The following is a 26,787-nucleotide window of genomic DNA, read 5'->3' as shown; positions in this document are numbered from 1 at the left end:
AGGATATGATGACAACAACAACAAGAAGAAATCGTGAAGGACATACCCGCATGGGCTAGAGGGGTTTTTGGCAGCTGATTCAGCTTTTCCTCAAGAAAATGAGACTATGACAAAATGTATACAATGGAAAGATCAAATAGCGTATAGGTGCCCTCTAGGCTTGACACCTCCGGGCGTAATGAATTGTGTGTGTGTGTGTGTATAATGAAGCTCTCATGATATCGTAGCTTCCTCCCGTGGAAATGGATCCTTCAATCTTTATGCTAAATACTGAATATATTGCTAGCTACTGTACCAGTTAATCTACATATCTTGGCGGTCTGAGGCCCTTTGAGTTAATGACCTGTATCGTACTAAAATATGGGTAATCGAGCTAGGAAAGGTAGGGGTTCCCAGTTTGCATTGGTCCAGGTAGACCAAATGTATGCATAGGTGCCTCAGATACACCATTTGCTTCCTAACTATGGCGGAAAGAACACATCCTGCTGGACCATGATGAGCAAGATACTTATTATTCACCATCCTGGAGAAAGTGTGGATGATCTAACGGGAGAGATTTGTGATATCTTGAACGTTCGTAGCGAATGTTAATGCCAAATTGAATCCAGGGTAATATTCTGCTTTGTAAGACTAATCTAGGCAAAGGGAAATGGCGGTAGTTGCCAGTCAAAAACGAGCATCAAAATTGAGGCCATCGACACCATAACCATTGAGGCCGTGGTGTTATATAATGAATAGGATGCTCTCATCAGTAACGTCGTATCTTTCGTTGCCGGTGCTCCTGCGGTTGAAGTCACTGAAGGTATTGTCGTTGGATTGGTTGTTATATCACTCGCGATTGAGGTAGGAGCAGATGTAGGGGCAAAGATCGTCTCAGCACTTGGAGCCACCAGAAATTGCCTTATATTCTTGCCCGAAGCCAATGAGCATTGGCCATAAGTCTGTACATAATATGCAGGCGCAGTTTGCCAGGGAGATTGTGGTGTACTGTCGAAAGTGAGAATTAGATTCCAATGACTATGACTTGATGAGGTAGAATGACACAGACCTCGGTCCTTGTTCGACATGCTGTATCTCGGATCCAGCGGAAAAGGCAGAAGATATTTCACTTCCGGAGATCTTGAATCTAGATTCTTCCTCATAGTATGCAGTACTCGTAAAAGTAGATGGTCTCTTGTTTGATAATAAGTATTGCGGCAAAGTTTCACCCAAGATTAGGTGTGATGTGCTAGTCGGAGTCTGAATGCCTACATCTTCACGAGGCCCAGCTGGCTGCAGTGGCGTTGTCCTACCAGATTGTACTATAATAAGTGTGATACAAACAGAGACCAGGTGCCAGAAAACATAGATCATTATGCTGAATCTATGTTATAAGCGCGACTTCTGCGATTGATTATGATCAATTCAAATAATGAAGATCGTCCGCGGAAGCAAGCGGGAGTACGTGCATGTGGCTATGATGCCATATTGGGACACGACCCCAAATTGGAACACGATCCCAAATTGGAACACGACCCCATATTGGGACACGATCCCAAATTGGAACACGACCCCAAATTGGAACACGACCCCAAATTGGAACACGACCCCAAATTGGAACACGACCCCAAATTGGAACACGACACCAAATTGGAACACGACACCAAGCAAGCACATGTGGCTCCTACTTTTTAGTCTTAGCTAATTGCATCTTTTCTCTCTTTATTTTCCTAAGAATATTGTAGTTCGCTAGATACAAATCCTTGAATAAAGTCGATATACAAATGCAGCCTGCTTGACTGGAAATTATGCACTGGAGAAGAATGATCAATTTAATAACCTCAAGATAAATATTCAATCTCTATTATTTAGTCTCATATTTGGCAATCCAGATCATATCAATCCATGCCCTAGATTTTCTACCCAGACCCCAAAGTGAGCTACTGTCTCCAAGTAGTGTCTGAAAAGAGACCAGCTTCCCATCTCATTGTCCACCTGCTGCAGAAAAGCGTGCTAGATATTGTTAGTTCACGAATCCGCTGTTTATAGAGTAAGAGGAGATAGGGTAGAGTTTCCCACTTCAAAAATGTAAGAATAAGAACTTGAAGAGATGTTTTTGACAAAATGAACTCCGAATTGGGAAAGGTTGGAGGGTGAATTTTTCGTCGCTGGATTCCATGATGTGCGAGACTCGCTGAGCTCAGTAATGACGTTGCCGACATTTTCTAGGTCGAGTTTCATTCTTTTCTCAAGGTCCAGCTTCTTGTCAAGACCTAGAAAGAGCATACTTTCGCCGATATTGGCTGCAAGAGGTCAGATTTGATACAATATGGGGAAACAGAAGACGTATAACTACCAATTTTGATGTCGCCGTTCTCAAACAAAAGGATGTTATGCCCGCTGATGCGGCCATGCCCTATCTTCAAACTTTCATGAATAAATTGAAGACCCCTTAAAATGCCCTTAGAAATGTGAGATAACTCCGGCTCGGTGAAGCTCACAGATGGTGTAGAAGCGACTTGGGACAAATCGAAAGCAAATCCAGAGTAAATATAGACGAAATATAAAATCTTTTCATCATAAAAAGCTTCCAAAAGTCCAACTATGTTGGTATGGGAAGCTGTTCCCAGTCTGGAGAATGCGGTCGCATTGCCTTCAAAACTTAACTTCTTTATCATGACAGTGGAATAACCAAAGTAGTTCCCTATGCTGATTTGCCCCTCACCAGACTGCTCGATTTTCCAACAGCTCAGGTACTTTCTAGAGGGGTGCTCATAATGGGGGAATGCATGCCTATGAAGATTTTCTCAGAGATAAGGAAGTGTCTAAACCCTAATGCAGAGTTCAATTTACGTACTTTGACTTTGGCATCCATTTTATCGCATTTTGTTCTTCACTTAAGCAACCCTTGAAAAGTAAATCAGGTAGGACTGTCGATCTTGCCATGTCTGCCAGTTGATGTAGGCAAATTCTACCGCAGGAAAGAGATAAAAAGAAGCTTGCAAGGTCGATGGTTGAAAACTACGGAGGGCAGCATCCGTATTTAAGACAATTTTTTGCCCATGGTCATTTGGAACGGTATAATTCCACATGTGGTAGATGTGCCCCACTTTTTTTGTCAATCTAGCGCTGTTATCAAAGTGGAACATGTTCCAATACTGGACCTTCATGGATCCGGATCCTGAGACCAAAATATGCCAAGCATGAACAATCAGGGTATCTGTTACTATTATGTTGTGCTGTCTTTCCATTGAAAAACGTTTTCCTAGTAGCTGCTTGGGCACACCACTTTTTTACATCTTGTGTTTCAACACAGCTCTATTCACCAAGCACTATGGCCTTTAAACTGACCTCCCTGGTCAAAGCAAACGTCGGAAGTGCAGATGAAATACGCCCTTCCGGACTGCCCCCTCAGTCTCGATATTCCTTGAGGAATGAGAGCTCCAATAATTTATCAAAGCTCGATAGCCTAGTCGCACTTGCCAATCAACACGCTGATCATCATTTTTACGAAAAGGCGGAAGCTTTGTATCTCCATGCCTTGAGAGGCTACGAGAAGGTACTCGTACCAAATAGCCTACCCATACTTGATACGAAAAACAATCTCGGGACACTTTACGCTCAGCAATCCCGATCAAGCGAAGCAGACTTGATGTACAGCTCTTCTTTCAGAGGCAAACTTGAGATGATCGGCACTGAGCATCCATCTACGTTGATGACGATGCATAATTTTGGAGGCTTCTATGCCCATGAGGGCAAAGTGGAAGAGGCTGAAGTGCTTTACCATACGGCCCTGTCCGGGAAGCTTAAAGTCTTTGGTCCTAAACATCTCTCCACATTGAATACTATGAACGATCTTGGTATTCTATATCGCTACAAGGGTAATTTTGTGCAAGGCGAGAAATTTTATTCATTGGCTTTGAAAGGGGAAATTGAGACCCTCGGGAAAGGCCACATATTCACACTCGAGACAATAAATAATCTAGGTTCTCTCTATCAAGCACAAGGAAGGTGGAAAAAGGGCCTGAAAATGCATAAACGGGCTTTAAGAGGCCGGGAAGCTACGTTAGGGCCGAGTAATATGTGCACCATTGACACTGTCAGCAACCTGGCAGCCATTTATCACGCTATGGCGAAGTCTGGAAAAGCCAGCAAGTTATATGAGCGAGCGTTTCGGGCTTATAAAGATAAATTAGGTACAGGGCATCCCAAGACTCAGCAGGCAGAGCTCCGCTGGAGGGTTTCTACCCACGATGCGGGAAGGAACGCAGGGAGCATCCTTTTTAGATTCTACTCTGCCTTTTAGATTCTTCTCTTGGTGTTCATTTGTGGAAAATACATTATATTATGCGTGAAATTACTTGTTGGGCTGAACAGATAGTAATTCATCATATCTGTCTCTATAATCTCGCGTCAGAACGAAAAAAATGGTAATGTACATGTGTACCGGTGGCGTTCAACCAATTGCATCTGCGGTGCGATCACGCAGCTCTTTTCAATTCTCTGGCCAAATAGGACCATACTGCAGCAAAATGAACTATGGAAGAAATTGAATGGAAGACAGTGAAATTTTTGCATGTAAAGCTTCAGCGAATATGCATTTACTCAGTTCAAGCAGCTTGATATCACGTCTGATCCCAATTGTAGTCACGTGGAACATGCCTTTTTGATGGAGTAGGCGATAGGTGACAGTCAAATATTGTATATGAAGTTCTAAGGAGGTTTAGGTTACATTGGGCAGGGTCAGAGGCAATATGTCACGATCGGTTGCGAAGCTGTCGACGTGTTCTTTTGAAGCTTCCCGCCGCGTCGTCACAACCAATAAAGGAGTTTCCGCCTGAGTTTGGATTTGGAAAGTTCTCAGCTTCGGTCAGACCTTGCAGTCTAACTTAATGACATCCCTCACCACGAGAAGGTGACTTTCCACGAGGGACGCTTCATTATACGGTATTAAAGAACGTACAGATGGACCTTTGTCTACAGATCAGGAGACGAGATTCGATCTAGAAACACGCATAGAAAGTGGAAGAAGCAAAAATAATTTGAAAAGCAAAGGTAGTGAGTAGAAATATATCATCTTGCGATATATTACCAACATTAAAGCAATAACGGCTCCGGAAAGGTCATTTATCTCAGCGGGTGGACGGCAATGACATTCCTTGAACCGGAATGTACCCGCGGTCTATCTCAACTCGGTGATGTAGCTCTTTATCCTGCTGCACAAGAACGGGACAGGAACAACAAATCGACCGCAAGCAGTCACTCCCGGCTGAACCAGCAATCTTGAATTCCTTTCTAATTTTCCATCTTTGCCATGCAAGGGGTATCCACCAGAGGCCACAACAAGCCAGCACTGAGTACATGCAGCACTAGATTGGCTGTTAATATGTAGAATAGAGAGGATGCAAAAGCCCAGGCCATACATTTGAGTTGCAGGAACGGTGATTCTCACGTCCATCTGACAAGTTCCCTTTGCTGAAAGTCTCCAGTCGTGAAGAAACTCTACCAAATACAAGGCATGGTAGAAATGTGGCACTACAGCCTTTTCAATCATTATCTATCAGCTGCAGTGCAGGCTTCTAGAAGAAGCAAATAAACTCACAGGTCCCAGCAGGCTCACAACAATCCCAAAATTGATGGTGCCAAGTTCGGCCAGTAGGTCTAGGGTTGCTTGGAATTCCTGACATACTGAACAACATGCAAACCAAAGACTCTACCTACCAGTAGGCCAGAGAGCATGTCAATTATACACCATGGTACTCGACGCTGTCTCTCCAGCATCAATCTCGACTCAATGACCCTATTTGGGTAAGTGGGTTGATGTCATGTTCCACTTCCATGCCATGTTCCACTTCCATGCCATGTTCCACTTCCATGCCATGTTCCAATTCGAGTGGGGCTGCAGCACCGAAATTGGCGTCGCAATTTAGAATGGGTTTTCTTCTAGCCAACTCAGGAAGAATTAGACAGAGTAGCTAATTAGACAGAGTAACTGATGTCGCAAGATTAAAATAGGAAATCCTCACATATAAGGATAGCTTCTGGATCCAATGCCATGAGATAATATTTCACCGCTCATCCCAATTTTCATTCTCACCGATACCGACTCCATCATGCATTTTGCAATCCCCGCACTTATCACTGGCATCTTTATGCGCACTTGCCTAGGAGGAGTCTTTCAGGTCATCGACGAAGACCATGGGTGCAAAATATACACCAACGATGTCCATGGTTGCACTGGCTACTCCGCATCATTTGCAACGCTTCACGGAAAAGACTGCTCAGGTTTGTACTGTACAGCAAATTTAATGACATGATTAATTATCGGATAGCTGATAACAATTATCTCAGACCTCACTGTGGTCGTTGGTGAAACTCGCCTTGGCTTGCCTTATGTTGATGCCGCAGCATGTGGACAGGTTGACGGCAAAAATGAAGCTTGGATCAGGGTAGAAAAGACGGGAGAGGTCATCTTCTCCAATCTGAACGGCGACAAAGCTAAATGCAAGCTTGATAATGGGCTCAATACTGGAAGTTCATGCAGCGCGTCTGACTATAAGCCCTTGACGAGCACAAGCGCAGGTCCGTCTTCGAGCCTCGCAGCTTCGTACTCGTCAACAGCTGAGTCGGGCTCGTCATCGACGATTACATCTGATTCGACCTCAACTACTGAATCGGAATCATCTTTGGCTACTACTGCCGGCTCGGCCTCGGCTACTACATCTGATTCCTCCGGCAGCTCTTGCTCAGATTGATACTGATTACATGGAGTACTTGCTTTTTGGTTGACCAAGCTGAAATGCAATTGGATTACTGCACTGTTTTCCATTTTCAGGTTCAAATACTTCGTCGTTTAGTTTACAATTGGGTCTTTAAATTTTGTATTGAAGTCTGCTCTTTTATCGAAATGAAATTCCTTCATGCATGTCAGTATGATTTCAATGCGTCTTATTAAATCACCAACCCAAGCCAGCAGTTACCTTTCCTTGTTGCGACTTAGAACAGGCTATTTTAAATGAGAGCAAATATGTTCATTCCTTGCTCCTAGAATACAAGAAATATCTAAAGAACGCAGCGACACTTCTCTTCACATGATTTATTTCTAGTGCAGCGTCTCTTTAAAAATGATAGTTCTTTCCATCAGATATGTCTTCCAACTTCAAATCGTTTTCCAAAACACCGGAAACCTTGAGAATCTTCCTTTCCTGCTTGCCCATTTTCCAACCATGGAATTTGGTCTCTCAACTGGAGTATACACTTTGTCAATGCATCGAGCCGTCCTCCATCTGTACTTTCCATCCTTTCCACCGTCATGTGTAGCGTCAGGAGGTTTTGTATGAGGCTTTCTGTAAAACTTCCTTCAATCTTCAAATTGATCGCAAATACCCAAGTCTGATACCATATCTCATCCAAGCGCTTCAGACCTTTGCGACCCATAAATGCAAAGATGAGCTCTTCTCGCAACCAGGAAGGGTGGGCTCGTTTGCGACCTTGGTGATAGTATATTCCGTGCCACTTAGAGTCTTCTGGTAGTGCAAACTTGATCGTCTCCTCCAGACGCTCGATTTGGTAATCTATCTTACTCGGAGAGACACCATGTTGTCTACCAATGACATGGATGTAGTGAGTCATGTTTTTATAGAGATAGCCCATGAGATTGCTGTCGGGTACTGAATCTGAAAAGAGAGCACCGAGGCCATATAAAAGGATGTAGACACATAATAGTTTCGCTGCCACATAAAGTTGCTGTAGACATATAAACAGAGCTGCAGGCACGTAAAAATGCTAAGGCTCTGTTACTTGCGACTACTAAACAAAGAAAATCAAACAGGCTCAAAACTAGATGGACTTTTGGGCTCTAAAATGGCTTAGTTGATTTTAATTTCTGCACCCTCTTCCGTTTTTATTCCCTGTCAATTTCTGTTTCCTGTTCCGTTTCTGTTTTCTGTTCCGTTTCTGTTTTCTGTTCCATTTCCGAACCTGTCTGATGTTTTGAGGCGGCAGGGTCACTAGCCCACACTTGCTCATATAAGTAGAGATTACCTATTATTTACCTCCATAGACGTTCTTCCAGTGTAAGACCACACATCGCTATATTTGAACAATAAATCTTTATCTAGAGTCAGTATATGTACATCAATCAGATGCAGGTATCACAAACTCACTTATGTTCTCTATAGCATGAGGGGTGTCATATCGTGGTCATGTGTCTCATGCCACCAGCATGATACGAAAGGAATCAACATCAAAATGCTTCCTCGCGACCCTGGATCATTCATTGTCGCATTGTGGTCTTTTTGCCTTCCTTCAAAGCGTCGGATCAATCTCCACACCCTGTGTAAACGCTGTATTGATGATGAAGGATGGTATACTTCAGAGGAACAATTGATGGTCATTTGCAAGAAGCGAGACCAATTTTTCCATTGTGAAAGCTTACCATGGGTCAAGCAGCAATGGAACTTCTGGTTGTCCTGCTCAGAAGTTCAGAGAATCAACGACGCGGCAGCACAGGACGGGTCGATTATCTTTAATCTTTGTGTTGGGGTGGCGATCGCGTAGCAAGATTTATGATGTCCTCTTTACCGATTGGTTAGTCGTGCTGCGTCTTCGTACCTGGGCACACACGAGGCATCGGGGTTCATATTGATTTCTTGGTTGAAAAGACACAGTTATATATTTTGAGGATTTAAATTTTGTTTTATGATCTCAGCCTTTACAGTACTGAATATCCATGAGGCTTTTCTATTGAAATGTTACATGTTATAGATGAAAGCCCCAGACCGATCATGCTCCGGGCATTCGAGCATTCTTTGGCAACACGTAATAAGAACGAATGGGATTCGTCTAGACCCCATACGGTATATCTCAATCATTGCAGAGAATTTATATAAATCTCAATAGGTCGTACAGGTGCGCACTTTGAAAAAAAAAAAAACTCTTAGAGCATCAAATGTCGAAATATTTACCAATACGAATAATGAAGTTCAACATGGTATGAGAGATGAGTTTCATTAGACAATTCTCTTCCTTCGCATGATCTGGGAATGTAGTTGGTATATTTCCACCCACACCGCGCGGGGAACTATGAATGAAACCCTATCAAAGCATCTAAAGGTTTCTCTGACTCCTTTGGATTGGGGCTGGATAGTAAGATTTCTAGTAAAGTGAGTCCAAGCGATGGCGACAGAGAAGTCTTTCGGAGTGAAATACCAATTTACGGCCGAGAAACGACCAAAATCCGGAGTGGTCTGCTGAGAAAATATAAACCTGCCCTGAATCTCGGATTCGGATACCCAGGCAAACATCGGCCCCGCACAGTTCGCTGTACTCATGCGACTTCTTCTCGAGATTGAGCTTGCGCCGGTCACGCTTTTGCCGGATATATTTTTTTCTCCACGCCAGCTTTTTTCGATTGACTGCGAGGCTTTCCAGCCATATTTATATGAGCTTGCCGTGGAAAGACAAAAGCCAACAAAAATATCGCAACCTATTAGAAGTAATTACATGAGAATGTTACTAGGCCATGTTAAAGTTTCCGAGAACTTACTTGGCCCTCTCCAAAACAAGCCGCTTCTGTCGAGATAAATCTAGCGCCGGTCGGGAAAGCGTGGAAAGTTAATGGCTGCGACAAAGAAGCAAAATCAGCGATATACTAGCAATATGTATTTACCCCAAGGCGCGGTCTGTTTCAGAGACATGTTCCGGAACAGAACTCTGAGCGGGAGCGAATACTGCCGGCTTTGTGTCAGAGTGCCGTATATCGGCTATCTTTACAACACAGGATGCATCTGCTCCGCTGTTCCAAATCTGCAGTCATTGATAGGATGGAGTATTTTCTGAAATTCTATCAGGCGATTAGAGGCTATGACCAAAGTGATGGTTCTATTGTCCGAAGATTTTTTCTACTCAATCAAGGCATTGCTCAATACCTGACTAATGTGGCTTAGTGGTTTTTCCATTTCTGGCCCCTGTTCCATTTTGGGCCCTGTTCCATTTTGGGCCCTGTTCCGCTTCTTCACATCAGGGTTGACAGAGATCGTTTAAACTACATCTTCGCGCATTTATGTAGAATGCTATGTCGCTCATTCACAACAAGTGCAGCCATCAGAATGTCGGAATACGATCCAAGGTCAGTAATTAATCTACAATCTGAAATTCAAAGTCTCATTCAAGGATTTATGAAGCATCTTCGAGTCTCCTGTCATTTCTCTCCAGGTCGGCCCGAGTGGGAAAAATTTTATATCCACGCGAAACTTTTGAAGAATCTGGAATCCGTCTTTGGCCCAATCAGAAGCGATTCAACTCATATTAGAATAGAAGAAAACATTGAAGATATTTTTGCAGAAGTGTGCGAATATCTCTATACCGGTGACTATTCAGTCGGGGTTTCGAAATCAGTCGGTGACGCCGGGGAAGACGGGACTGACCATGACTACTGTTTTGACCACTTCGACCACTTCGCCACCGCAGAGGCAGGGAAGAACCCTCTATTAAAGAACAACATGTTCTTAAACATGTCTATCGTTCTTGCTGAGTCAGAAAGGTTAATTTCGAATCTTATCAAGATACCTTCTGACCCCGAGTGTGGGCTGCGGGACTTTTTATGCAAACACCGTGACACGCTTTTACTCCATCTGCGACTTCACGATTTTGGAAAGAAGTATGAGATGGAACCACTCTCAATCATCTGCCTTTACAAGCTTTTAAACACGCTTGATCATCTTCTGCTGGAGGATGAAAGTGATATCAAGGTCGTTACAAGGCTCTTCGAACTTGCCAGTGCATTAGGCACAGGGAGTGAAATATTCAAAATGATGCTTCACTATGTATCCTCACATTTGCAACTTTTGAACTCGCCACCAAGATCTTATCTTTCTCCTGGACAACAAAAACTACCCCTGAATCCCATACGCCGGAGTCGCAGCTTAGCGCAAGGTTACATACAAGAAATGTGATCTATCAAACGCTAGCTTGTTCTGATAAAAGGATATGTCCCGACAGTGATCAAAGTTGATAAGGAAGGACTTTACTACTGCGCCCCTGTAGTGGATGTCATTCAGGCGAAAAATGGAACCGAAATCCAGTTAATCATCTCTACGACCTGTGACCAAATCCATCGTGGATCCTCGCACACGCTTGGTCTTTTTCCAGAACTTCCACAAAAGGATATTAAGAATAAACAAAAGTATCCCGAGGTAGCTGAGAATGAAAATATCTATCTTGAAGTGAGGGATAAATGCGTTATACCCTACGTCCTCGTTAGTAGACAAATTGCTCGCCTGGGATTGGACAACTGACCATTGAAAAAAAGGACAGTCATTGTAACAGCAAGTGAATAGTAGCTTGCATATGGCTGTAAAATCCCGACGTATGGAAGCTCAGACACCGCGATATTTTGTCGAGCAAGTCCTCGACGAAAGCCTATATGTGATACCAATATGGCCAGCCAGTTCAAGCCAGCGAAGACTGTCACTAATGATACAAGGTCGTCGAAGACTGACGAGGATGACTTGCTCGCATTCATGAAACCGATTGCGATGAAGGCAGCTGAGATGGAAGTTGCAAATATCGGAATTCCCTTTCCGACTGTTTTTGAAAATATAGCGGGGGCTTGTCGGTCGCGAGAAAGTCCGTAAAGGGATCTAGATGCGCAGTAGATATCTTTATATCTATTATTATTATTCTATACGCTTGACAGAGCCAGTATAGACTCACCTGAACTTGCTGCGCTCAAGGTGAAAACCAAAAGAGATGCGTTGGTAAAATCGGGCAAAACTTTAATACCAGCATTTCTGATAGCAACGACAAATGGACTTGCATCTGCTCCATATTAGGAAAAAGAGCTTTTGTCAACGACGGAAGTCAACGTACCAGCACTAGTCGAACTGGTGGTCGCACTGAGAAGATCACTGCTATCGTAAGGAAGAGCCATTCCAAGGACAAGGATCCCAAGGATGTAGAAGGAAAAGATTCTCCAAAATGTCTGCTTCACAGCACGAGGGACATTTTTCCGAGGATCCGACATCTCTCCAAATGTCATACCGACGACCTCGGTCCCAGTAAATGCAAAACAGGCTTGACGTATACACGCCCACCACCCCAGAAGTCGACCTTTGGGGCCGGTCAGGATATATTCTGCGAATGCCCCTGGACTGTTCCAATACCCAAATCCAGACACATGGTGATTTGGCCCTCCACCAACAGCAACAATAAAGCAGGTCAAGATCAGTATAATCATTATACAGACCTTAATACCTCCCGCCCAGAACTCAATCTCTCCGAAAACTCTCACGTTAAACAGCTGAATATTCATAATTAGGGAAATACATTCGTCATCTTAAATATCGGCGCGTTTACTTACGTTGATGGTGACTACAACAACCCCAAATACTGCAATCCAAATCGCCACGTTTAAGTCGGGTCTCCAGTACTCAATGACAAGCCCAGCAGCGGTAAGATTTGTGGGAGCGGCGATAATATATTTAAAAAAATAGTTCCATCCGGTCGCAAAGCTTTATTTAGAATTAGCGGTCTTAGATCAGAGTACGGAAATTAATTTCCAGTTCTTACCCCAGAGCCGGATCAACCATACGAGTGGCATATCCACCAAATCCTTTATTCATCGGAAGAAAAGTTGCCATTTCACCAAGTGCCGTCATGACCGAAAAGACCACAGAGCCTATGATGACATATCCGAGCAGAGAGCTGCCTGGACCACCCCTAGCTAAGGCCTGTCCGGACCCAATGACGAGGCCCGTTCCGATAGAGCATGCGATAGAGAACATAAAAACATGACTGGGTCTCAAATCACGGCGAAGCTCATTGACTTGCTGAGCATCCCCTATCTTATAACTCTCGGCATTTTCAGAGGCCGGTTCCAGTGGCAGTTCAATCTTGTCCACAGTCATGTTGTAGCGATTCCAGAAGTGGATTTGAAACAGACGGAAGAAATTATCGAGGAGACGAGGATTCTCATTTCTATTTCAAGTCTATATGCCTCTATCTATCTGCTAGCAGGCTTTAAGGTTTCAGTGTCAAGGCCCCAAAACCTTCCGCCAACCCCAGAGATTACCCCGCATTCTGGCTGATAACGTCGGAGCAGACAGCGGCTAAATGGCCCGTCCCCGAGTTCGGCGAGGCACTCGGTAACCGTGATGCTAAACCTTCCAAAGAAAAAGCAAAACTCAAAAAATCAATCGATTAATTGGCCCGTTGCTGTAGTCTCGCAGAGTGTAGTACATCTTGCCACGAGTCATGCAAAATGAAAAAGAGGACCCAAAATCGCAATAAACTACTAACATAATACCTCTTAGTTCTTCTTTCCAAGGTTTATTGAAAAGTAATTGAATCATTGAAAATCGGTATCAGTCGATCATGCCGAAGTTGGGACCCACTTCGGCTGGCGGGCCCCGAGACACCTTTCCGTTGAGATAATCTCGAACATGAACTACTGAAATCGCCCCGCCCTGCCCGCGGCCGAAGTATGTAGTACCTTCACTGGAGCTGAATGGGACACTAGGGATAGTGGTTAGGATCAGTTCTCCGTATTTGCTGTCTTGGCATACCAGCATATAAAAACAACATAAGTCCGAAGGGCGTCTTCGCAGCTCCGATCGGGGAACCCTGAGTGGGCCACCACGGTTGTGCTTCCTCCAAGTGGAGCCTCGAAGGGAGTGCTTGTCGGCGTAAGGGCAGTCCACCGACCGTTCCGGCCTGGTTCGACCCACCGTTGCGCTGAGCTTGATGCTCTGCCTCAAGAGGGAGGGGAAGGATAAAGTTAGTGTGACCTAATCCATCATTCCACGGGAATGAAGCGAATCAAGTTGCAAATGATTGGTTCTTCTAAGGGCGCGGCGAGGTCTTGAACGACAAACGGAATGTCAACCCAAGGGCGCGAGCATAGACCGAGATTTCCAGAATATATTTGTAAATCAGATCCTACGAGGAGGATCACATCATTTCATTTTCCTCTATAAAACGGGACCTTCCACTCCACACTCACGGGGTGCAGACACCTTGTATACACCGCGCGGTTGTTCGGGCTCCACTTTGTATTACTTTGTTTCTTTCTTCTGACACTTTCGCTCAAAAAAGGCAACAACATCAAGCCGGGTATAATTAATTATCCTTAAACTCAAACCAACCTACACATACCTGGCACGGGTCTAGGGTCCTTCGTGCTACTGTTTCTCCCCCTGGCCCCTCCTCACCACTTCCTCCTCTTCCCCCTCTTGCTCCTTCTTGCACCTTCTTGCTCAAAGAAATTAGCCACCATGGTCGCCGCTTCAATTATTAGCCGGGGATCGGATACATTAAATGTCTTCACTCGGCGTTCGCAGCCAAACATCGACATTAACCTTGTTGGCCAGAAACCTGGGCTTGTCAGCTCATATACGACTGGGGACCATATCGAGGGGACCGTCACTGTCACAGTTGAGCATGAAACACGCTTCAATGAGGTTGAAATTGTTCTACAAGGTAGGGTGTATCCGATAAACAGCTCTATTTAAATGCGCCAGTTACTTACGCCGATATAGGTACCTCACGAACCACCGTCGAACGGGCCGTCTGCCCTGGCCGAACTGGCTCCCAACACATGTTTTTGGAACTTCGCCAGCCCATCGAATACGGCGACTATCCAACTCCGCGCATGTTCGAGCTTGGCCGCAAATACTCATTCCCCTTCCAATTCGTCATCCCCGAGCAACTGCTGCCGCAAGTGTGCACCCACAAGCGTAAGTACAATGCCATTCACCAATCTCACACTATGATCCCGCCTACTTTGGGAGACCCAATGCTGGCTAGTAACGGAAGGACGTTGCTGGACGATATGGCTCCTGAGATGAGCCAAATATCGTATATAATCCGCGTGGGAGTGCTCAAGAGATCATCGACAGACCAGCGCCAAGTCAAGGCATTGGCCAGCTTTGCCAAAAAGGTTCGAATCATCCCAACAGTCGAAGAAGAGCCGCCTATCGATGTTTTTGATCACCCATACTATTGCACACACAAGGAAATAAGCGTGAAACGTGGTTTTCCAAGGGGCAAACTGGGCCGAATGGTTGCTTCTTCTGCGCAGCCAAAACCGATCCGTCTATTGCCTCATAGCTGCGACGCCCGCGACACCGTCAGTACTGTGGCCACTCTTCAATTGCTATTCAACCCTGTAGGAAACGAGCTGCCACCAAAGCTGGGCTCGATGACTAGCAAGCTCAAAGCCAGCACATTCTATAGTGCCACCCCTTGGGAAGATTTCCCTTGCCAGTCTGGAGCCATGCCGTTCTCGCAAGGCTTTTTCAACGAGACCGTTCCTCTCTCTACCATGTGTGTCGGATCTGCAGAGTGGCAGAAACACTCGACATCTGGCTGCGAACGCCGCGACTCAACAGAGTCTACTTGCTCCGAAAGCTCCACTGGACCGTCTTCCGAGTTTAATAGCGGCATTTATTATACCGCATCGGTGGTTATTCCAGTCAGTCTGCCACATTCGAAGACCTTTGTTCCGACCTTCCACTCGTGTCTGATGTCTCGTATTTACTCTCTGGATCTTACCCTATCTTACCACACGCCGGGCACAAATGTCCTCACCCCGACCATTTCTCTCCGACTGCCAATCCAAATCACAACCCAGTCCGATTATACTTGTGAAGGGCTATGACCGAGCTTAGATCCAACAGGACGATGTCACAAACTGTTTTTATTCAGCTTAGAGAAGAAAGGAGAGACTAGCTAACAGACATGGAATAATTGACCTCAATGACCGCATCATTGCATTCGACTACAGCCAGGCCGGCAAGCTGGATCACTTCGTTTTTTATCGGCCGGGACACGGTTTTATCGGTATCCTGAAACCCGGATAATGGATTCCTGCGCGTCTATCAAGAAGAAAATAGCGTGGGCACTCCTAATGGCGCGGCTTTGACCTGCTCAACCGTGACTATTGCGTGCATTTGACTATCGCCAAATCGGCAAGCTTGATCACCTCGGTTCTATATCGACCTGGAAATGGCCTTTCATTTGACGCAGAACCTGTATAGGTAATGGATTGTAGCCCGGCTACAATGGTCTTAAGAAAAGCGGGTTGATTCATTACAGTGTTATATGGGATTGGTATTTTCGTATCTAATTTCTCTCATGCGTTAGTATGGAACTTATGTGGGTAACGATCCGAGGTTGTTAAGGTCTCTCGACCACTCAGCTATACCGACTGGGATCTTGCTCTTTGTTTTTGACTGTTCCTTCTTTGGTTCTTTGGTCTAACCAATTCATATTTGGTCTGTTCCCTTTGACTTTCTCTCGCTCCTCTGCAAACTAGCCCATTCCGTAATTTGTCGCGTTGACAGATACAGACATACTGGGCTCGCCCCATGTCAAGGGCGTTGACCTACAGCCCTCCGCTGGCCGCACACTTTGCATTTGGTTACGACCAGAACAGAAGCTTAATCATAATTTTATTATAAATGAAGAAATCTGCGAGTATTACATTGCTCATTTTCGAAGCTCTAGGCTCTTTGCGAACATTTGATAGAGGAGCCAACCTTATAGCATGGAACGGTTCAAGGCATCTACGTATACAACTGACTTTGGGATGCACAAGGCACCGGATAGTCTTCTACACAAGATTTATAGAGATCTACCGTAGGGTTTTCGGGAATTCCACCGAGTTTTGCGCACTCAGTACGGAGTACAGTGAGATAATATCAATTAAAAAACTCGCCGGGTCGAGCAGTGTACGCTTGGATAAGATAATATTCTGCCGTCCAAAAATACCAATAATGCTATCGACTACCACCAGTAGAACTGTACTATAGCGCGCTGAAAACTTGACTAGGTGATTAGAGCGATTTTCCAGGCGTTAAAAAGCTAGTTTAGGGGGTATTAACTCGATCCGAGGACGAGTTCTCTATTGCCCGTATTTAGAAGACGGTGATGACGGTAATATGGGTAGGTCTCCTCTCAGGGTGGTATACTACACACGCTACATTTAATGGTGAAGTTTTACGTAATGCGGGCCTCTTACTTATTTTATCCGCCCTATCGCCCTGACGGTGAGGTCAGGAAAGAGCTAAACTACTTACATAGTGCCTTTTTAAGCCGATTTCGAGAATCAGGGTAGGATCGCCAGATTCGCCACCTTCATGAAAGAGGGCCGGTGGAAAGAAACAGAAATGCTCTTGGTGGAGACTAATGAGGCCAATAAGAGAAAACTTGGGGCAGACCATCTTTTTACAATCATGAACATGAAAAATTTAGCAACTGGATACATGCGGGTCGAATGGGACGTCGGAGATGGCATCGAACACCACCACCACCACCACCACCACCACCATGCAGCAATCTGTATAGAGAGCAGGGACGAAATGCGAGAACGTAGAATGTGTATTGAAGCTATTCCTAGTCTCTGAAACGAAGATATCTACCTCAGCAATCCAGAAGGGACTAGCCTGCTATTCTAGAATCGACCAATCGTAGCATTTTGCCTATATCAACCGCTTCTCCCCACTACACTAGTTATCTAGGGCCTGACATTGTCTTCCCTAAACCGTAACTTCCCTCAACAACCACTTGCGTAGTTAAGACATGTTTGCAAACTTTGAGCTGTGGTCGGGTGGCATGGTCGAGCACTCGACCAAGGCAAGTCTGTCGCGATCCACAAGCGGTTGCATTACCTGTACGTTCCTTGACCCCTGCTCTCAGCGCAACTTGCCTGATGCCAACGGCGCTAATTACGTGTGACCAAAGGCCGCCACGCCAAGAAAAAGTGAGACGAGAGGCGGCCGGCTTGCGGGCGCTGTGTACGGCGAAGTCAAGGAGAGTGCACTTGGCCGCGGCCTACATCCTCGCCCTCTTCCGCCACGGGCCCAGATGACGGACAGCAGCTCAGGATGGTAGAGAGACTACTTTGTGCACAGTGAGGCCTAGCACCGTTTCTGTGCTTGGCATATGTGCCACCATGCCGGGTATCCAACCTGCGTTTGCCTGGGAGCTGATGTGCTATGCCAACCGCGCAATTCACGGCGCCTACTTTGACGATCACTACTCAATCTTTATCCCCTTACTCCTGCTGCTGGCCGAGTTTCCCTCTTATGTATACACATGGCTGGCGCTAGGGGCTGCTCAACTGGCGCAGCAACTACCGTCTGCAGAGAACCCATTGCGACTCCTGTCGCTAGAATACCACTCGCAGGCAATAGGTAGTCTGCGCCAACACCTCCACTCTGCTCCAGTACCTCAGGAATGGGCCCTGTGCTCCATGCTGCTACTTCACATTTTCGAAAAGTTTGGCGACGGGTACCGATCGCCCTCGGATACACATGTCAAGTCGGCGCGAAGCATCTTTCTCCGCCATTTCACCCATTCGCCTCCGAGAGACATGCGCCACATTCTACAGCTAGAGAGCCTGGTATACCGAGTCGCCGTTACTAGCACTTTCCGGCTAGGGCCCATGTGTTACCTGGAGGAATACTCCTCTCTGGACGATCTCGTCGATATATGGGAGTCGTCACCGATCACTTGTGTTTTGTGGCAACATAACCTCTGGATCGGTCTACGGCCGCCCATATTCAATGTAGTCTTTAAGCTATCAGTCCTCCTCCGTCTTGTGCCCCTCCAACCTTCGTGGAGGTCTGAGCTGGACAAGCTAGAGGGGCTGGACAAGCTAGAGGGCAACTTTCAGCACTATCTTGGGCCTTATGAGGCGTGGCCGTCGCATATGGGCGACCCAGATCATCCACCGGATAGCGGTGGCAGGCCTTGCTTGTCGCTAGCAGACCAGGCCTGCGCCGAGCACTGCCTTTACGCTTGTGCCTGCCACATAATCACGACCAAATTTCGGGACCCTGAGTCAACGCAGTCCAGGGATCAGGTCCGTCGAGTATCCCGCCTCGGTTTCCGCCTTCTGGCGTACCTGGCAAAAGCCGGGTTCCTATCACCAGTGTTGATATGGCCAGCCACCATCATCAGTCTCGCCGCGTCGAGTCCGGAGGACCAGGATATAGCGACGCTGTGCATTAACGGTCTAGCCCACAAGTCTGGATCACAGGCCATTACATCAGTCATGCGCCTTCTGCACCTTGCATGGACGAAAACCAGTAAGGAATGGCCAGCCGGAACGAATATACTCTTTGACTTTGAAGCGCTTGGCCACGTTTTTATCTGAATGGAAATGAACTTGCATGGCTTTGGGCAAGTGTGGGAGACCCTGAAGACAATAGACTATCTGTTCGTAAATTCAGGCAGGCTGCGGAGGATACTCGGCTCGAGGAAGCCTCTCATTCAAGTCGGGAATTGACTGCGGATGGGCGTAGCTCGAGCCGCGCTAGCGCTTCACCCACCTTATGGCTTTCACTACTCTGAGCGGCACTGGAAAGTCGCGATAGACAAACCGCAATGGTCCAGAGACATGCAGTCCGCTGTTGGTAACCTGACCCCGTCAGGCCTCAGCTACCGGAAGCACGTCAAGGGCCATATCGTGGTCTTTCCGAACAAGGTCGAGGACCTCGTTGCCACATCAGTTCAGATCTCATCCATGACTTTGAGGCGAGCTATCGAGGGAAATATTTTGACGTGCAGTTACTCGAGAAGCGAGAACGGAGAGGAAAGATTGAGTATTGTGTTGAGTGGAAGGGTCATCCAGAGGCTGAGAATCAACGACGTGGCAGCACAGGACGGGTCGATTATTTTTAATCTTTGTGTCGGGGCGGCGATGGCGTAGCAAGATTTATGATGTTCCCTTTACGTACTGATTGGTTAGTCCTACTGCCTCTTCCTACATGTACCTGAGCACACGCGAGGCATCAGGATTTATGTTGATTTCTTGGTTGAAAAATACAGTTTAGTATAGTAGTAATGAGAAATTTCTATCCGAAAATCAGCTTTTCTTTTGAACAATGATTTCTTTATTACGGAAATTTCATTTATTAAGTATATAAGATCAACCTGATCAAGGGTGCTTCCGTTGGAAGGTTGGTATTTGTATGAGCAATTATTTCTGGCTAAAACAGAACTTTGCTAGGTCTTCAATCCGTGATTATCCTGCATATGTCGGCGCAGGCCCATCTCATGTTCAATAACCTCGTTGCACTGGTTGCATTTACGGTCATTCAAGTGTGAGGCTCTAAAATGACGCAGAAGATGCTTATGGCGAGAGTAGTGTTTCATTCCGTAGCATTGGAAGCATGCCAATGGTTTCGTATCTGCTCTTATTGAAGTTTCTGCTTCCAGTATTCTTTCCTCAGCTGATATGAAGGGTGCTCCAGTGACTGCGCAGGGCGGAGAATAGTCGCTATCGCTGCCCATAGTTGTATCATTCTTCGCGGCAGTCGGCTGTTTCGCATACCGTCGACCTCGGCGTGGCCCCCCCCTCGAGAACATCGCAATACATCCGAACAGCCTCTACGGCCTCATTTCGACGCATCCACTCCGCCTCCACAGATGTGGTCGTCGGCCAAGTCGTCAATTTTTCCAGCAAAAAGATTTGCTTGGGGAGCATATGTTCCTCCACACGAAGTATCTCTTTTGTTTCTTGTTCACAGAGTGCACTTCCAGTGAGTTGTCTTTCGATGTCAATAACAGCCTGCTGGTTATCAAAGTCTTCCCTCACACGCTTTCGAAGGTCGTAAAGTAGTCTGTTACGCGTATTTGTGACATTCCTTTTCAACTGGTCGAGCCTTTCGAGCTGTTTAGTACTCTTTTTCTTGCCTCGATAAAGCTTTTCAGAGAAAATGTCCCGTTTTGCGATAGCTTCCTGCAGTTCAAAATTCCCTTCGACTCTTGCCTTCTGCTCATTAGTGAGCTCACGAGGCCTCCGCGTGTCAATCCACCTTCCTATCCTAGTGACTGCACGCATCATCGCAGAATCAGGCTCTAAGCCCCGCATCAAAGACTGCATGTCCGTGCCAATACGCCGTGGCAGATAGTAATTGAGGAAAGTCTGAATGTCGGTATGTTTCATGATCAAGTTTTGTTGTGCGTCGCTGACGAGCCCTACAAAAGTTAATCCGAGATCAGTCACCCTATGCTGACTTTCATCGTAGATGTCAGGCATGAGAAAACTTACCGCTTTCGTTCAAGATAGTTCCGCCACCGTATCTAAAGCGATGTGTGAATAGGCTCCATTTGAACCCAGTGATTTCTCCAAACGTTTGAAATTGGCTAGATAGTGAGCTCTTCGAGATGGGTTGATTACGATGGCATTTTATTTGGCCTTTGATCCCTTTAATTTTGCAGAACACATAATTCTCAGACTTTTCAGGCTTGAGTGGTATCTCCATCTGCTGCCGATCACCCTCCAGAAATAGGCGCCTCAGATCGCCCATAGAGCGGATACCAGGAGCGCGGAAGGCGTCGTCGTGGAACAACATACCTAGCAAGAAGGTATGCGGACTTAACATCAAAAACGGGTCATATATGATCTCAGGAATTAGGAAAGTATTCCTAGAAAAAAAAATTACAATGTCAGTCACAATATTGGAAAATTGTAGACAGGCTATACCCTTGAGTGATTTTGAGGTATTTCTTCGTGAACTTGTAAGTAAACTCCAACAAGATCCGCGGCGGACCCCCTTTAGGATCACGTTGGATTGAGCAAAGTATATGCTTGTATTGCAAATTTCGCATGGCATTAATTCGATTCACAGTAAAGCAAGCCATCAGATTGTACAGACACTGCTGCATTCTCTGCAATCCGCTATAGAACCTTTTTTCCATAGTTCGAAGCACTGTTTCCTGGAGAGGAACCAAATCCTCGATATACATCGGCGTCTTTTCTTTCTCTTCGGTATCCAGTCCTGCTCGTAGGACAATGCTTCGAATACTCTGCACAAGAACAGATTAATATCATCATGTGAAGAGACACGGGCAGATGGAAAACCTTTCTCATCCTTCGACCCAGACTCCCATCCATTGGTTTCTTGTTGACTTTCTCGTAATGTCGAAGAAAGTTCTTCCAATTGGTGTCCAGGGTACTAGCCTTTTTGACTCCTTTCGCCTGTCTGCCGTTCCTACCGCGCCGGACCTTTAAGCGCCAGCGCAAGAAACGTGTGAATTCGGTTTTACCAGCTGCTTTCAGAGCGTTATTTGGATTCGCCCACTGGAAGTGGATGCCAGTACCGCCTTTCTTATGCTGCTTCCGACAAAATCTGTTCAGGCGTCAGTTGGCAAGAATTCCATTTTTGATGGCGTTTCCACACATACCTTTCCCAAAGATCGCACATTCCTGCTACATTCTCCTTGGTCGTATCGGCGTAGCCATCATCCTCACTTTCAGAGATCGTATCATCTGAATCAATATCTGGATCAGTCTCAGAACTGTCCTCACTGTCGAGCCCATCAGAGTCATCGGAGCTCAAGATGTTCTCTGTGATATTAGACCCCATTTGACTCTCGGTTGAATTGTTTTGAGGATTAGCAACTCGATATTTCACCCTTTTGTGCAAAGTATTAGAGGTTACACCATTGTCGGAGTCGCTGCTAGAAATGCATTCTGCAGGACTCTTGCGTGTCCCATTGTTAGCCTGAGGTCGAGATCTTTTTCTGCTGCAGCGCAGTGAAGAGAAATCTGGATTGGCGAAACCAGCTTCCCAGTCAGAGCTACTAGTGTCGGATTCTGTTTGAGGTGATCCGGAATCTGCGCTGTCGTCGTAACTGAGGTCGCGGTTCGTTGCCATCTGTATCTGTTAGCTCTGTGGACGCGGAAATGGATGAATAAAAATAATCACAATGGACTTCGGCTCTGGCTATTGAGCAAATCCCAGTGCTCAAAAGGTCAACCGCAGTTTGTATCGAATGGGAGGAAGTGCAGGCGTTCAGAGAGCGGTCAGACAAACGATGTAAGTGAAGGGTGAGTGGACTCCATCGGCACGACCGATCTCAACTTATAGGTTTCAGTGACTGTTCGCGACGACTCATCTGCGGTGCCGTAGCGCCCTTGTGGATAATCCATGCTCGGTGGCATGGAGCTGAGGGTAGAACGGACTGCGGACTGGAATCGGAACATCAGAGACGCTTGGGCGCCTTGGGTGGGTCGGCCTTGCATTAGCGGGTGCGTGCGCGGATGGCAACCATGGTCGTGGCAGGAACCCCCGGGGCCAACGACGCCATTTTCGGCGTCGAATGACGCCGAAGATGGCAGCTTCGGCCCAAATCGAAAAATACATCTAGTAATAATTAGTAGATTAGTCTGAAGGTTAGTTCCTTACCTTCCTTAAGCCTAATCTTATAGTTAAACAGACTATACTCTGGGAGCTTACTATGTGGTAGTGGCTTAAATATATCCTAGTACTTATAGTACTCCTAAGGTATCTGTATTTCTTCCTCTGTTGTACAGAGGGCTTATTGTAATTTATAATATATTATAATATATTTCTTAAGTTTATCGTCTGATATATCTGGTCTTTGTTCTATAGTTACGAGAATATTAATATCTATAATTCTTCCTAATACTCTGCCTCTGGGCTGCTGACTCTGTTTAGGTTTACCCTTATACAGATTATAATAGATATCTGCTGTCCCGGGGCTAGGCTCTTTAACGTTCGGTGGTTCTCTTTCAGTCTATCTGGTTTCTGTTTGTTTATATTTACAGTGGTTAAAGTAGATCTTATTTATTCGCTAATTAATTCTTAGGCTATGCTAGTATAGCTATAGAATACTAAGTACTATATTATATTCTCCTAATCCTATAATATTAAAGTATATAGGTTTGAGGTAGTTACCGATAATTATATTAATCTATTCTGTATAGTATATAATTCCTTTACTGAGTTTTTCTCTGTTAAGCCTGACGAGAAGAGTAGTATAGGCCTTCCTAATAGTCAGTACTCTGCTGGTTGAAGTAAAGCTTAAATCTATAAAGTTTCCTGTAGCTCCTGAGTCAATTATAACTTATATACTGATCTTATTTTCTCTGTAGAAGGTAATCAGTACTTCTGCCTTTATATATTTCCCCTATACCGTCGCTGTAAGTTATTATCTCTACTCTGGGCATTATAGTGTTACGCACTCGCTAACTGGTCGCACTATTAGTGTTTGGACAGTTGGTAGAACTCACTTTTGTTATTCAGTAGAATAACGATTTGCGCTGAGAGGGCTGGATTCGGCCTCTCAAGAGCAAACACCAATAAAGCCTTAAGTATCGACTCGCAACCGTACCGTTGCTATGCTAAGCCTTACACGGGCTCGGGTCTTGTTGAGTAACTTCGAAGGGTGTGCCAGGTAGGGCGCCAAGTAGGTCAGTCCGATGAGCTCCCCGTACTTGTGTGGGTTTGTCACTTGTGTGAAACTAGAAGAGTAATCCGAAAGGTACGTCACAGTAACTTAGATTGATTGATCGCGGAGAACTAAATACATGTGCGTGGACGAGCGTCCCTATATACCTAATCCTCCGTGGTGTGGTATGTTGGAGGGTATGTCTGGTGGTATACCAGAATCGACCCTCCCATCTACCCGTTGGTATACCCACTGGTATACCCAAGGTCACGTGGTCTTACCGGGTACTTGTACTTCTGGCGTAAAGTTGGTGACGGTAGAAAGAACGCTTGTTCTTGCGTCGCGCTAGCCGTCTCGTGGTTTAGTGCAGTATTGTTTGACACGGCGAATCAGAGGCTGATTCTGGCCGTTGGTCACGTGATCCGGTTCTGCGTTCTTTTCCTAGGAACGGTTGGCTCTCGGTGGCCCATCTGTAGGTCGCGGCCCCTCGTGTCGCAGGGTCCGTAACATCATCTCCCCCTCTCCTTGGTTCTCGTCCTCGAGAATCCCTTATAACCGCTCACCCCCCCTCAGGTAAGTGTCGGTCCCTTTGATTTTTAATTTTCCCGTCATGGTTCACCATGCCTAAACCCGCTGTTCAAAAACCGAAACGTAACAAGTACGCTGACAACAATCGTCTTGCCCTTAGAATCGAACAGTCTGGTCGCCCCACGTCATCCCCTTGTGATTATTGCCTGGTTCGCGGCAAGTGTTGCATTATGAGTCCTTATGCGAACAGTAAGAAGTGTTCTACCTGCGCCCGTCGAGGCCAGGTGTGCGAACGGAGCTTCCATACCGACAAGGAGTGGGATGACCTGCAGCGGGAGGAGCAGAAGGTGTCGGCGGACCTCACGGAGGCCCAAAAGCAATTTCTTCAGTATTCCCAAAAGATGAACGAAGCGATGGCGAAGATACTTCGCTTGCAAAAGCATCAACAATTTCTTAAAGATCGTGGTGGTCGGATGTTGGATCACGACTCGGTAGTGTCGGATCGTCTCAACGAGGACGATCCTCCTTCTCTTGCTGAACTGTCCGAGTTCGACCGTTTGGCCGAGCAGCAAGAGATTCGTCAGTTGGCCGCTACGTCAGACTCGAGTCTGACGAGGTTGGTGGCGTCGATGGACCAGATGCCGGATGCTTTCTGGGCCGTCCCGGACGTCTCTTCCCTTGATGGTGTTTTTGGCCAGTCTCCTGGTGGAACCGTTGAACCAGCTGGCGGCAGTCCGTCAGGTTCTCGGTAGGCTCCCATGTGTTTTCCGAGGTATCGTACCCCTTCCATTTTACCAGGTAGTGAGGTTTTCCGCTGACGCGTTTCATGTTTAGAATTTCCTCTACTTCATATTCGTTTTCGTTTTCCTCCTCTATTTCCACATTTGTAGCGAGTTCAGCGTTTTCTGGTGCGGTTTCGAGTAACGAGATATGAAATGTTGCATGGATGCGTCGCATGCTGTCTGGTAGCTTCAAGCGATAATTGACCGGTCCTGTTTTTTCTTCAATCTCGAAAGGTCCCAGTTTTAGGTGGTCGAGCTTCGAGCTCGGTCGCTTGGTTTTGATGTTCCGACGTAGGAGGTACACTTCTCCCCCTTTTTGAAGTCTGGTCCCTTCTGGCGGGATTTGTCGTGGTAGTGTTTCATCCGTAGGTTGAAAAATTCGATATCTCTAGCTAACTGGAGGTGCAGTTGCTTGAGTTGTGAAGCTAGTAGTCTTGATGACTCTGCTTCTGTCTTTTTTCCGATTGCTTCGCCAACGATCGAGGGATTGTACCCACAGTTTGCGAAGAATGGTGTTTCCTTAGTGGTTGTGTGCATACTGTTGTTGTACGCGAATTGTGCCAGTGGCAACAGTCCTGCCCAGTCATCTTGCTGGTAGTTCACGTAGTGCCTTAGGTACTGTTCCAAGGTCTGGTTGGTTCTTTCCGTTTGGCCATTCGTTCGTGGGTGATAGGCGGTGGAGAGTCTATGCTCAATGCCTACCATATCCGCGAATGATTGCCACATCTTGCTCGTGAAGAGCTTGTCTCTGTCTGATGTTATCTTCTGGGGTGTTCCGTGGTTGGCGAATATGTATCTGAATAACAGGAAAGCCATGGTGTTTGCGTCGATGGTTTCTGTTGTTGGTATCATATATGAATATTTCGTCAATCGGTCCACCACTACCATAATCATGTCGTGCCCGTCTGATTTGGGTAGTTTGGTAATGAAGTCGAGCGTAATCCATTCCCATGGTCGTGTTGGTACTTCCGAGTTCTGTAACTCGCCATATGGAGTGTGTCGCGATGGCTTGTTTCGTTGACAGGTGTCGCATTGCTTGATATATCTTATCACTTTCTTGCGCATGCTTGGGATGTAGTAGTTCCTCGAAAGGAGTTCCGTTGTCTTTTCTTCTCCCATGTGACCGTGCGCTGGGTCGTCGTGGTGTCGTTGTATCGCTTCGTCTTGAAGTCGTCGTGGGACGTAGATCAATCCGTGGATGTAGATCAACCCGTTGTCATTTTTGATGTATTCCCCATCCATTTCTTTCTCCATGATTGGATCGTCGGTGAGGCTGCTCTTCAGTCTTTCCATC

General features: G+C 46.0%; 8 protein-coding genes across 8 annotated transcripts; 6 read left to right on the top strand and 2 right to left on the bottom strand.

Moving 5' to 3' along the window:
• Positions 1–1,395: 1,395 nt before the first annotated feature.
• N7481_008401 (uncharacterized protein) lies at positions 1,396–1,674 on the top strand (the record flags this gene model as incomplete). The annotated part of the gene is made up of 1 exon (XM_057267620.1): positions 1,396–1,674. One exon carries the CDS (start codon positions 1,396–1,398, stop codon positions 1,672–1,674), a length of 279 nt encoding a protein of 92 aa, XP_057121821.1.
• A 1,639-nt stretch (positions 1,675–3,313) lies between these two features.
• N7481_008400 (uncharacterized protein) lies at positions 3,314–4,285 on the top strand (the record flags this gene model as incomplete). Its single annotated transcript, XM_057267619.1, has 1 exon — positions 3,314–4,285. One exon carries the CDS (start codon positions 3,314–3,316, stop codon positions 4,283–4,285), a length of 972 nt encoding a protein of 323 aa, XP_057121820.1.
• A 1,807-nt stretch (positions 4,286–6,092) lies between these two features.
• On the top strand, positions 6,093–6,734 carry N7481_008399 (uncharacterized protein; the record flags this gene model as incomplete). Its single annotated transcript, XM_057267618.1, has 2 exons — positions 6,093–6,264; positions 6,331–6,734. 2 exons carry the CDS (start codon positions 6,093–6,095, stop codon positions 6,732–6,734), a joined length of 576 nt encoding a protein of 191 aa, XP_057121819.1.
• A 4,329-nt stretch (positions 6,735–11,063) lies between these two features.
• N7481_008398 (uncharacterized protein) lies at positions 11,064–12,887 on the bottom strand (the record flags this gene model as incomplete). The annotated part of the gene is made up of 6 exons (XM_057267617.1): positions 11,064–11,227; positions 11,278–11,640; positions 11,695–11,799; positions 11,851–12,280; positions 12,341–12,491; positions 12,550–12,887. 6 exons carry the CDS (start codon positions 12,885–12,887, stop codon positions 11,064–11,066), a joined length of 1,551 nt encoding a protein of 516 aa, XP_057121818.1.
• A 1,365-nt stretch (positions 12,888–14,252) lies between these two features.
• N7481_008397 (uncharacterized protein) lies at positions 14,253–15,637 on the top strand (the record flags this gene model as incomplete). The annotated part of the gene is made up of 2 exons (XM_057267616.1): positions 14,253–14,457; positions 14,499–15,637. 2 exons carry the CDS (start codon positions 14,253–14,255, stop codon positions 15,635–15,637), a joined length of 1,344 nt encoding a protein of 447 aa, XP_057121817.1.
• A 2,295-nt stretch (positions 15,638–17,932) lies between these two features.
• Positions 17,933–19,138, top strand: N7481_008396 (uncharacterized protein; the record flags this gene model as incomplete). Its single annotated transcript, XM_057267615.1, has 1 exon — positions 17,933–19,138. One exon carries the CDS (start codon positions 17,933–17,935, stop codon positions 19,136–19,138), a length of 1,206 nt encoding a protein of 401 aa, XP_057121816.1.
• Positions 19,139–19,381: 243 nt separating this feature from the next.
• Positions 19,382–19,693, top strand: N7481_008395 (uncharacterized protein; the record flags this gene model as incomplete). The annotated part of the gene is made up of 1 exon (XM_057267614.1): positions 19,382–19,693. The coding sequence occupies one exon, from the start codon at positions 19,382–19,384 to the stop codon at positions 19,691–19,693; it is 312 nt and encodes a 103-aa protein (XP_057121815.1).
• A 296-nt stretch (positions 19,694–19,989) lies between these two features.
• Positions 19,990–22,646, bottom strand: N7481_008394 (DUF3435 domain-containing protein; the record flags this gene model as incomplete). Its single annotated transcript, XM_057267613.1, is given in 6 exon segments — positions 19,990–20,304; positions 20,318–20,964; positions 21,038–21,414; positions 21,473–21,795; positions 21,851–22,118; positions 22,174–22,646. 6 exon segments carry the CDS (start codon positions 22,644–22,646, stop codon positions 19,990–19,992), a joined length of 2,403 nt encoding a protein of 800 aa, XP_057121814.1.
• Positions 22,647–26,787: the final 4,141 nt, after the last annotated feature.

Source organism: Penicillium waksmanii (assembly GCF_028829765.1).
Source record: "Penicillium waksmanii strain IBT 27052 chromosome Unknown utg000007l:1.0-4314555.0:1.0-4317578.0, whole genome shotgun sequence".
Classification (NCBI taxonomy): domain Eukaryota; kingdom Fungi; phylum Ascomycota; class Eurotiomycetes; order Eurotiales; family Aspergillaceae; genus Penicillium; species Penicillium waksmanii.
Note: the sequence above shows the minus strand (reverse complement) of the source record. Positions and strands in the feature narration are given on the sequence as shown.